This window comes from Carcharodon carcharias, chromosome 1 (genome assembly GCF_017639515.1).
Source record: "Carcharodon carcharias isolate sCarCar2 chromosome 1, sCarCar2.pri, whole genome shotgun sequence".
In the NCBI taxonomy this organism is placed as follows: Eukaryota; Metazoa; Chordata; class Chondrichthyes; order Lamniformes; family Lamnidae; genus Carcharodon; species Carcharodon carcharias.
The window spans coordinates 32,720,044-32,732,174 of NC_054467.1; the positions used below are offsets into that span (position 1 = coordinate 32,720,044).

General features: G+C 38.7%; 1 protein-coding gene and 1 long non-coding RNA gene across 4 annotated transcripts in view; one reads left to right on the forward strand and one right to left on the reverse strand.

The window, feature by feature from the left end:
- LOC121291802 overlaps positions 1-2,096 on the forward strand; it is a 55,667-nt gene extending 53,571 nt beyond the window's left edge. Inside the window, exon 4 of the long non-coding RNA XR_005946083.1 lies at positions 1,740-2,096. This is a non-coding gene — a long non-coding RNA (uncharacterized LOC121291802). The remainder of the gene's footprint in view (positions 1-1,739) is intronic.
- Positions 1-12,131, reverse strand: part of inpp4b (inositol polyphosphate-4-phosphatase type II B) — a 900,896-nt gene that overhangs the window by 179,932 nt on the left and 708,833 nt on the right. For all 3 annotated transcript variants that reach the window (XM_041213287.1, XM_041213212.1, XM_041213146.1), the window contains one exon: positions 1,711-1,819. In XM_041213287.1, the coding sequence (XP_041069221.1) occupies positions 1,711-1,819 (109 nt within the window). The remainder of the gene's footprint in view (positions 1-1,710; positions 1,820-12,131) is intronic.

Sequence of the window (12,131 nt, forward strand, 5' to 3'; positions counted from 1 at the left end):
TCCAAATCATTAATCTATATTGTGAATAGCTGGGGCCCAAGCACTGATCCCTGCGGTGCCCCACTAGTCACCACCTGCCAATCTGAAAAAGACCTATTTATTCCTACTCTCTGTTTCCTCTCTGCTAACAGATTCTCAATCCATGCCAATATATTACCCCCTATACCATGTGCTTTAATTTTACACAATAACCCCTAATGTGGGACTTTATCAAAAGCGCTCTGAAAATCCAAATACATCACATCCACTGCTTCTCTCTTATCTATTCTGCTGGTTACATCCTCAAAGAACTCCAGTAGGTTTGTCAAACATGATTTCCCTTTCATAAATCCATGTTGACTGTGTCTAATCCCATTGATATTTTCTAAGTGCCCTGTTTTAAATCCTATATTAAAATTTTAAAAATGCAGCAGCAATCATGTCAGCATGCAGGTAAGCAGCCAATCACATTTAAATATTCACACATGGCAAACCAGGAAATTAAAAGCATTTAATACTGCTTTTAATTTAATTTTCAGATAGCAAAATAAATTATGATTGAATAACAGAGAGGCCTAAGATAAACAAAAAAAAATTAAATGTGGAATTTTTCTATTACAGCTAACTAAAATTCCACAAATATAAAATTAGTTTTTCAGTGCCAGTGGGAGTGTTTAGCAGTGATTGAGGTTGTTACACCATTAAAAACCCAGTTTACACCTTATTCAACAAGGGTTGTTACATTGATACTAACAGCATAAAAAGTGGGAGTTTTTGCCAATTTAGTTGATTTCCCATTGATTGCAGCCTGGGGGCGGGGTGCCTCAACGGCGCACCCTCTGGAGAAATGGAGAATTGCTGACAGCACCTTCTGGATCTTTGTGTTATTCTGTACATGTACAGACTCCAAAGCTGGAGGGATGAGATTTGGCTGGGGGTGGAGGGGGAGATGCTGAGAACAAGACCAAAAGTAGGTGCATTTTGAAAATAGAGCTTGTAGGTGGCATGCCAGTGCCCAACACCTCCGGCAGCTTCTAGGATGTGCTAGAATTTTCAAAGTAAGGGCAGTCAGGTGTCAGGCACCCTACTTGCCTGGAATTAGCTGTCCATTAAACTCTTTGAGGAGCTTGTTAACAGACCAGAGAGGGCCAGAAGGCAATTTGCAAATTGCAAATCACCGCTGTTGGTTCAACGCAGGGAACAATTAAGTTTTTGCTTAATGATGACAAGTTTTTGGCACCAGGATTTGCTCTGGATCGGGCTTGGTGGCTTTAGTTGGCTGTTTGGCCACTTTTGAGCGTAGTGAGACTACTGGCCCTTCAATGTGCTGCGTCCTCTCTTCTGTGAGGGAGCAACAGGTCCCATCATGGCTTTTGTCTCCTGACAGAGCTCGGCACCTCTAATTGGATGCCGAGCTCACCGCTGGCCCAGTTAGGGCATTCACATTTGAAGGTTGCATTGTATGAACAATGCAGAAATGGGGCGGGAAGGGGACACAAACTATCCAGGTGTTGGACTCCTGACCCTGGACTGAAAACCAAGACCCAGATGTTGTAGTCAGTTTCACTGGAGTGGTGACAGAAAAGGCTGACAGTTCCGCTGGCATTACCACCTCAAAATCTGGACCAACTGGAAGCTAATAATGAATACAATAAATCACATTAATCTGATCAATGTTAAATGCAACCAAATAGTTATGCTTGTGCATTAAGCAGTTAATCTTTTACTTACTTCCTCTTTTCTCCCTCAAATCTATACAGCTGCCTGCGGAGACCTCCATTTCGAAATCCCCGAATGTGTGCTGCAGGAGCTCCAATCGTAACAACATCATAAATGCCATCTAATCAGGAGTGAACACAAGAATAACTTCAATTTCTGACATTGTTTCTCCTTTCAATGCTTTCATTTGCACATTGTTGAACTTTCAGATTGAATGAGGCAAAAGTGGCCTTTGGTGGTGATGCAGTTTGCCCATTTTCCTTTTCTGTTGACTATCACCTATTTTGCACTACTAGCGAAGGCCAATTTAAGCCACAGTAGGTCTGGATGACCATGCATTTCAAACTGAAATTCTGTTCCTTTCACCTACTATCATGAATAAAGCTTCAGTCTTCTAATTTATGGCTCTAGTGATACATGTAAATGATTGTATAAATGATGTTTATCTTAAAACAAATGTTTGCGCTAACAGATAGATTTTCTTCCTTTAGAAATGGTTACTAGTGGTTTGGAGTTTTTAGTGCCAGAAGCACTGAACAGGAATTTAGGTGCTTGGTCAGCAGGCTCCACTGGATTTTCTGAGCTCACTGACCTCTGTCCAAACCTACAATATGCACTCCCAGCATTCAAGGCTCGCACAAGGAGACTACTGAATTTGTAAAATCTACCTTTATCTTTACAAAAGACCTAGCTCTTAGATGGTTGGCACATTAGCCAATAGAAAACTTATTAAATAATACTGACGCATCAGTCTTCTGAGCTGATTCACTCATTCAAATTAAAATATTAAATTTACTCAATTCAACAACATTCAAAAGAGTTTTACAAAGAACATGAAGTTAATCTGCTTACTGTCTGTGAATGACTTTGTTCAATTGAATGTGATTAGGTTTTGTGGTCAACCAAGAGAGGTTGACCAAGTGATTTTGATTATCTGAGAACGGCTTTTGAAGCTAGTTTTCAACCAATTAATCCCAATTTTAGTAAATTAGTCTTAACTCTAAAATTGGAAGTATGAGGAAGAAGAGAACAGCTAACACAAGTATTTAAAAGTCAGTTTTTAAAAGGCAAAATCATTAAGACAGATTAGGGAAAAAAAGTTAAATTAAATTGGCAAAGGGAATGAGTGGCAAAGAGAAGAGCGGCAACAAAAGGAAGACTGGACAAGCAAAATTCATTTGCTTAAAGAGAGAAAATTTTCCAACCAGCATTGCTTGTGTACAAATCATTTTGTGAGCTTCTCTGATGAAGGAGTTAGCATGTACAATTTAAAAGTGTTAAAACACAGAGGGATTTAGTACAAATGCATTAAGTGTCTGCACTAAAACTACATCAGGAAAATATACCACAATGCCTTCTATTTCTATTTAAAACTGGTTTATTTTTTGTAGCAATAGAGTTACTAATACAGTAATAAAGCTACCCTTAGGATCTCAGTAGTTTTAATACTATAATATGAGTGGTTATTTCAGCACCACCGTGTGTGAATAGAGTAAGCTTAAAAAACACATTCCTGGGGAAGTTTAGTCCATTAATGGGCATAAAATAATATTTGTTGCAATGATATTTTAAGCAAACAACATAACAAATGATCGGGAAATGGATTCCCTTTATCCAGATGGTCTTGTGTCCCACCACTCTGTCTCAGATTTGTGGCAGTTACTGCTAGTTGGGAAACAATGTCAGGCCACATAAAAACATCTGCGATCTGATCAATTCCTCCATTTGGAAAGCAGCAGTTCTGACGGGGTAGGAGGAAAACAATTACATCAGCAGGTTAATTTTAAAAATAATATCAATGTATAAATACAAATTACAAGACTTCTCCAAAAGTTCAGCTGACTAGTTTAATGTCTACTGTGGAAATAAACCCTAGAGACCAGTCAGGTTCCAAATTGAAGCTACAGTCCCTGCTGAGCTAGCTTAATCTCCACTGAGGTAACAGTTGGGGAGCTACAATTGGCCTTACTACACCTTCGCTAGAGTAGCGCAGGTAAGGTACAGAATCAGCCGGGATTCTTGCTCCTAACCGCTATCCAATAACCTATTTGAAACTGTGCATGTGTGGATACTAAGTAAGGACTGAACAAAGATGTGCCTCTGATGCTTCTCTAATGGTTATGTGGGTGAGGTACCAGAGAACAAGTGGCATCCGTACACCAGCAAAAGGGCAGGACAGGAGGGACCAATTTTAAATTACTACATCACGATTTATTCTGTGTAGTAGAATTGCAATCTAACAATTTAGATAAACACAAGTTGCATGTACTTTCCGGGTACTATTCACTACCTTTTTCAAATGTTCATCCAATTCATTCCTAAATACTGTGATTTGGCTTGTGGTAAGCAGGCTTTAATATCCTATTGTTTCTTCTTTTAAAAAAATTGTAATCTTCCCTTTCTTGCTTTACTTTTACTTTTGTCATGTTCCAGTACATTAACTTTCAGTCAATACTTTACATATTTAAAAACTTAAACAAAAGGCTGCAAAAGTTGGCCTGAGGATCACCTGACTTCTTTTGTGGATTCAAACCTATCCCCTGTCTCAAGAGGGAACAAAAAGGAACATTCCAGACTGATGTTATATCAATGCCCCTTCAGGAAACTAAATCAAAAGGGTCATTCAAATACAAAGAGACTGGCTGTCTCAAACTCACATGATCAGATTGCCATGTTTTCTGTCTGCTTCTTTTTATTCTTTTACAGGGTGTAGGTGTCGCTGTCTAGGCCAGCATTTATTGCCCATCCCTAACTGCCATTGAGAAGGTGGTAGTGAGCTGCCTTCCTGAACTGCTGCAGTCCATGTGGTGTAGGTACAACCATAGTGCTGTTAGAAGAGAGTTCCAGGATTTTGACCCAATGATAGTGAAGGAATACTGATGTCGTTTTAAGAGTGTATGGTGTGTGGCTTGCACAAGAACTTGCAGATAGTGGTGTTCCCATGCATCTGCTATTCTTGTCCTTCTATGTGGTAGGGGTCACAGGTTTAGAAGGTGCTGCCAAAGGAGCCTTGGTGAGTTGCTGCAGTGTATCTTGTAGATGGTACACACTGCCACCATTGTGCATCAGTGGTGGAGAGAGAAAATGTTGAAGGTGGTGGATGGGGTGCTAATTAAGTGGGCTGCTTTGTCCTGGATAGTGCCTAGCTTCTTGGGTGTAGTCAGAGCTGTACTCATCCAGGCACATGGAGAGTATTCCATCACATTCCTGACTTGTGCCTTGTAGATGGTGCACAAGTTTTTGGGAGTCAGGAGGTGAATTACTCTCCACAGAATTCCCACCCTCTGACCTGCTGTTGTAGTATTTATAAGGCTAGTCTAGTTCAGTTTCTGGTCAATGGTAACTCCCAGAATGTGGGGGGATTCAGCAATGATAATGCCATTGAATGTCAAGGGGAGATGGTTAGATTCTCTCTTGCTGGAGATGGCCATTGTAGCACAAATGTTACATGGCACTTGTTAGCCCAAGCCTGAATATCATCCAGGTCTTGCTGCATACAGACATTGGCTACTTTAGTTTTTGAGGAGTCACGATTGGTGCTGAACATTGTGCAGTGAACATCCCCACTTCTGACCTTTTGATGGAGGAAAGTTCATTGATGAAACAGCTGAAGATAGTTGGGCCTAGGACACTAACCTGAGGAACTCCTGCAGCGATGGCCTGGGACTTAGATGACTGACCTCCAACAACCACAAACATCTTCCTTTGTACTAGGTATGACTCCAACCAGTGGAGAATTCCTCGCACCCTCCCCCCCCCCCCTGAAATTATGACCCCTTGTTCAAGATCCCACAGCCATCAGCCCTGCATCCAGTCTGCCCAGCCCTGACTGAATTTTATATATTTCAATGAGATCCCCTCTCATTCTTCTGAACTCTAGTGAACACAGACCTAGTCAGCCCAATCTCTCCTCATATGACAATCCTGCCAACCCAAGGAATCAGTCTGACGAACATTCACTGCACTGTCTCTATGGCTTGTATATACGTTCTTAGGTAAGAAGACCAAAACTGTACACAATACTCGAGGTGTGGTCTCACCAAAGCCCTGTACAGCTGTAGTAAGACATCCTTGCTCCTGTACTCAAGTCCTCTTGCAATGAAGGCGAACATACCACTTGCCTTCTTAACTGCTTGCTGCACCTGCACGCTTGCTTTCAGTGATTGGTGCACACTGATTTAGTGCACACTGATTTAGTGCATTATCATTTCCACTCAAATTGTGACATGGATCAACAAGCCAATCACCTCTGAGCTTCAGTGTATGAATGACCTTTGTCCTGTAAATTAGTTGTCCTGTAAAGTAATTGCTTTGTCAAAGACTGTGATAATGCTGTTTGCCAGATTGTTCATAAGTCTTACAGCTGGAACGGTGACAGGAGGAATATGAGGTGCAAGAAATACAACAAATAAAGATGCCTCAACTTTTCCACAGCCTCTGGCAGGGTATAGTCTTAACCAATAGCAGAGGTTTGAGCTAGCAAGTCAGCAATTGTTTAAGGAAATAACACATATTTTAAAATTATTGATGACAGTTTTCAAGAAAAATTCAGTAGGTAGCAATGGATTCAGAAGGATAAATCGCCCATTGAAGCAGGACACACATTCCAGACAAAATATGCAGATGATAATTAATTAGTGGAACAAGGTGAATGCACTGTATGATAGCTTGAACATTTTGAATAAATTCAAGCATATTTTAGGTGGCAATATTTAACATTCTCTGCAAAAATGCCAATGTCAAATATGTAATTAGTTATTGGATTTATCTGTGACAAGCAGGCACTCAATGTCTAATACCAAATGGATGTAAGTTAGGGTCAGGATACCTGAGCCAACAAGCTTGACAAGAAAAACGGAACAGAAAATCAGTGACACACAAGTGGGGTATTCTGCTTACCTATTTCAGCTCCACTGGAGTAGTTAATCAAATCTTAGTCAAAAATATAATTGGCAGTAATCTTCTAACTAGGAATACAAATGTGATTGATGATCATACACTAGTTTTGGAACAGAATTCAGTAAAACATAGGTGTTTTCTATTGCAGCTATACGGTGAAATCGTTAGCATAGTAACATTTTAATTGGTAAACACAATACAAGGCCTGCACTGCCGACAACTCCACAAGTTCATTTTCCATCTGATAAAGGTAGAGGTAAAAAGCAATTTGTATATCTTCCTATTCTGGCAGCAACAATGCTACTTAATTTAATTGCTATAACTGTCTACAGTTAAAATGATAGTTTATAATCATTTGGTAGTACAGAATTTGAGTATTACTGAGAAAAGTGACACATCAAAACTTTTCATCTTGCACTCATCAGGACACTTCGCAAGAATACCAATGTAAGGGGAAAGCAACAATTTACACTGTATGTGAAGAGATTGCTGATTGGCTGGCAAGTGGACTCTGATTGGTAGAGGCATTGCCATGGAGAATGCAACAGCGATGTTGATTGACAGTTAACCGCCAAGTGTTGTTTGAAATTTAACCAGGCAGTTTGATCCTGATTGATCAAGGCATTGCCCTGAAGAATGAGCCAACGAATGGTTGTCACTTATTTTGTTTAACTGAAACAGGTGCAATGTTCTTTCTGTCTGCAAAGAACAAGGCCCTGTGTATTAATATTTATAGCTTCCAGTACACGCAAATGTGCCACACTGCAGGCCCAACTGACAATCTTAAAGTGGTTGCCAGTGTACTTTTTAAGCACACTGAGGGTTATTTAGCAAATGCTGTCCAATCACAGAATCATATCTAATGTTGGACACGGTGTTTTGAGTTTTGCATTATTTTGGTATTCTTGTGAAATGTCCTAATGAGTGCAAGACGAAAAGCTTTGACGTGTCTCTTTTTGCAGCAATTATAGTTTACTTTCCTCCATTTCCCTGAACCACTCACAGAAAGGTTATATCTTGAAAATAAAACTTGATAATGCTCCATGAAGTGCCTTGGGAACATATATTTATATAGCACCTTTAATGTTGTTGTTGTTGTAAAGATCAAGTACATTGGTTTTCCAGTCTGAGATATTTTGCAATTCTTTCCCTGCTGCAACATTTGCATTCTCAATTACACCTCAGGAACGAATTTAAGCAGATGAATGGCTTACTCGTGTTCCTTTGTAGTTTTCCGATGAAGCTAGGTTAGAAAACTTTGTGCGTTTGAACCAAATATAATTCAGTCCCCATTTTAAAGTTATATATTCTGTCCTTATTTTGATGTAATACATTGATTTTATATCAGTTATAATTAAGTGGCAAAGCTTAGGTGAATTTGTGAAGCAGAGATTAGTTGGTGGGAGCTAAGAGATTCTCTGATTAGCAGGTTAAGAAGCTAAGGCATTGGCAAGAATTACAGTGTGACAAATTTATATAGGCAGTCTTTATTGTAAATGGGAACATGGGAATTTAGATTGGAAGTGCACAAGGACCTAACATTTTTAATATATTACACACATACACACGCTCACAGACATACAGACAAATAGACTGAGGGGTGATCGAGAATGAAAACATTGCGGCAGGGAAGTCATAAAAAAAAAGCTCAAATGAGACAGAAAGGTCCAGTCTCAAGCCATACATACACAAAGCATTAGTGTTGGCTGTAGAGCTCTGTGCATGCTGGTAGTCTAGGAAATATTGGCTGTGAAGACTCTTGGTTGTAGAAATAGAACAGATGTCGAGATCCATGCCCCAGGCAGAGGGAGTTCTAACACACAGTGGGCATGTTAATTTTGTAATCGTTTTCAGAACTCTGAAGTTATAACTTATTTTATATTAGCACTTTAATTGTTAGGGGTAGAAAATGCAGCAAGTCAAATACAACAGACTGTCAAAGCAACTTCTAAAAAATTATTTAAGCATATTGCTTGTTTTGTGACAGATGCTAGTTGCACACTGATTTTTCTTTTAAAAAATAATTTGATCAGTTGATTTTGCATGGTTTTTTGATTGCTGGCTATTAATGGTTACTTGTGTATTTGAGAAGATCAGCATGGTTAACTGATCAGTTAGTAGCGATTAAAGCCAACCACAGAAATACAAAAATATTTTTTGCACTATATACAGGTGATAATTTGGACACACACTAGACTTTAAAATTATTTATATGCTTTAAGAGAGAAATAAAAGAGACCTTGAAGATGATTTTCAGTAACTACTGCACATTCAACTTTTTTGATTGCTTTGTGTTGCTTTGCCAAGTCTCTTGATGTCAGAGCAGGATAGTTGACAAGAACTTATGACATGTCAAGCTTAATGTCATACACTAGTTTATACTCAAACGCTGTGGGAAAACTCCAACAGGACTGCCACGCCACATCTCATAAAATTCATGCTTGAACTTTATTTTAAATGGATGTCAATCTGTAGTAAATCCCAATGTAAATATACTATGATTAATATTGTCTGGGAGTCAGGTTAAGCCATCTATTTAAAAAAGATGAAGAGGCCTACCGCCAGCCTAATTTTTCCTTAATTGTCGAGAAATGCTAAACAAATTGAAGGCCAGTTATGCATCATGATTTGTAGCACAGACACATTGATTTAATCAAGGAGTCTGGGCATTGGATTTAAGAAACAGCTATCAGGTATAATAGATAAGGTAGACTGAAGATAGCTTCCTTAGATTATCTTGTTCAAAATCATGTAAACTACCCTTATCTGACTGTGTTCAAAATATTCTTGTTCTCAAAATTAGAATATAGGATTTCTGCAGCTTATTTTTAAAGCGCGTGATGAATTTGGTGATGACGACAATTGAGTTGAAATAAATTTATAAAATAGATTGCTGTCCTTTACCATTTTAAATTTAATTGTGCATCATTTTTCAGCCACATACCACCAAAAGTGACTTTATTATTCTGAAATAAAACATTTATACTATTAATTTTGAATCTTTCAAAGCTCTTCTCCCCTTCCTTGCTGTCCTTAAGGTATTGACTCTCTGCTGGAGTACCAACTGTTTCAAGGCTGGTTACCACTCCAGCGACTCATAGAAATAATTATTATTCATACATGAACCCTAAAATTAAGTTTGGTCACTATTCTTTTATGGGAAATCACAGTCTAGCCTAGGGCTGTCTTCACTTTATAGCCACACAAATGCTCTTCCAAATGGGCTTGCTGAACAATGATCAAGAATGGAAGAACTGGGTAATTTTTCTCCCCCTCCTATGCCATAGGCACTCAAAAAAATTATAGTGTCCAAGTTGCCAAACAAGATCAATTAGCTCAACACCAAAGATTGATCCCGGAATCTTGCCTGGTCTGTAAGGCTCAGCAAATCAATGGATAGATTCACTAAGATACAGAAGGGCCATCCATTCAATTCCATTGAAATTTATTATCAATAACTGCAATGCTACATGTTGGTTTTTTTGCAATTAAAAATTTGAGAGCATTTGGGCCAATCTAAGCCAACAGCAATTTTTCTCAGAAGTTCCCGTAGGTTTCCTTAATTGTTCACTTGGACTTTCAAAATAAAGAATTCTGTAACTGAAAAAAGCCATAATTTTTTTTGAACAACAGGTCACTGATGACCTCCAGCTGAAGCAAAGGTGACACAATCCATTACCGAGTTATAATAACTCAAGGGAATTTTATTCAAGTGTGCCATTTTGCAGTTCACACACATAATGTTCATTCAACAGCAGAGTATTAACCTTGCTCACTCCTTTGCAAGTTCTAATCTATTAATTAATAATCCAAAAATATCTCATTTAGTCATTGAGTCCAGAAAGTGGAAATGTCCAAACATTTTTTCAAACATTTTGGCCCCCAAGCCACACCCCCACCCCCCAACATTATCTACTGGCATGTGGTTTCAGTGTTGGGGTTGGATACCATCATCAAAACCCTAAATGATTGTGGATGGCAAGACTGGTCTCAAAATAAAGGTAAAATATATAAAGAGATTTAAAAAAAAACCTACATTCACGATTTGCTGCCTTTGAAAGTGAGATTTCAGAGCGGCATGGCTTCCTTTCTGACCCTTCAATGTTGAATAGCATGTTTGAGCCATGAATCAAATCATTAATTAGGGATAATGCACTTCCAGCCCTAAATGGTTATGGCTAGTTTAATACGCAGCATGGCATAAATTTAGTAATTTCTTCCGTTTTCTTGAGGCTTGTGGAGAATCAGACTCATGGGGTATCTCTAACAAAAACCGCAGGATCTTCTACAAACTGTGAATTTACTGTTATCATGCCATCATTTTTTGGGCCATTAAGTATGTCTATCACCAGCACTGTGCATCAAACAATTAATTGGTTTTAAGTACATAGTATTATGACCACAGCTGACGTTATTTGCTGAGCAAGCCAAATCCCAGAAGGAAACTTATCTTATCGATCATAACTTTTTTAAAATTTAAAAATGAGGGGAAAACTACCGGTTCCAGACGCACAGGACTCCAGTAACACTTTTAGGATATTAAGATTAAAGGATTTATTAACAAGAAGAGAAAAAAACCCAAACACACAAGATTAAACTTAGAGTTAAAACAGCCTAACAAAACATTCTCCCCATTGTGCCCCCCCTCACAAAAAAAAAATCTACTTGGGTCAGAACACACAAGTAAACTACTTGACAACAGCTCCATTATACATTTCTAACCATACAAATCCAGTAATATTAACCAAGCCAAAAACCACTGCAACTTTAATAAAGTACACCACATGACTTCTGACTGATCTGCTCGGCTGTGTAAAACTGAAGCAGGTTCAGAAACAGACTGCTTTCTGAAAACAAACTGGATGGCTATTTTGAATTCATGACTTTTCTCAGCACAGAGCTGGTCTCAGGACATCTCCCCTACACAACCAGCACAACTCAACTAAACATCTTTCCTTAAATATCCTTTTCCCCTTTGATCTTAGACTCCATTGTTCTAAGCATTTCTTTGAACTCAACTTTTCCAAAATATAAAAATCTTTCATGTTTTCCTATTGCTGCAACTTCTGGGTCAAATAAAATTTAATAACCTTTCCTCATTACCTTATGAAATCTTTGTAAGTTTTAATAGTCCCTTTGAAATTTAACAGCTGAAAAGTCAAGCCCTTACCTATCACCTAATGCAAATTTTAAAACCCAACCCATTTACTCATACATTCAACTTCACCATAGCTTCTCATTACAAATGCATGCATCGAGCCCCTTCACCTTTCGTCTCTCTGTTCCCAAGACAAGCTGTCTTTGCTAACATTCCCCGAGTTTAATTACAGACACACAGTCTTCTTTATAGAATATCACCATATTTCTAAAAATATAAAAAATAACATCCACCTTCACAAATGGGCCCACGTTTTTGCAGGGATGGATGGGCTCCACATCTTAGCCACAATGGCAAAGAAACCCAGAATCTGAAAGTCCCACCCACCCAATATTTTTGCTGTGGGGGTGGGGTGGGGGGGGGGTGTGTGTAGGGT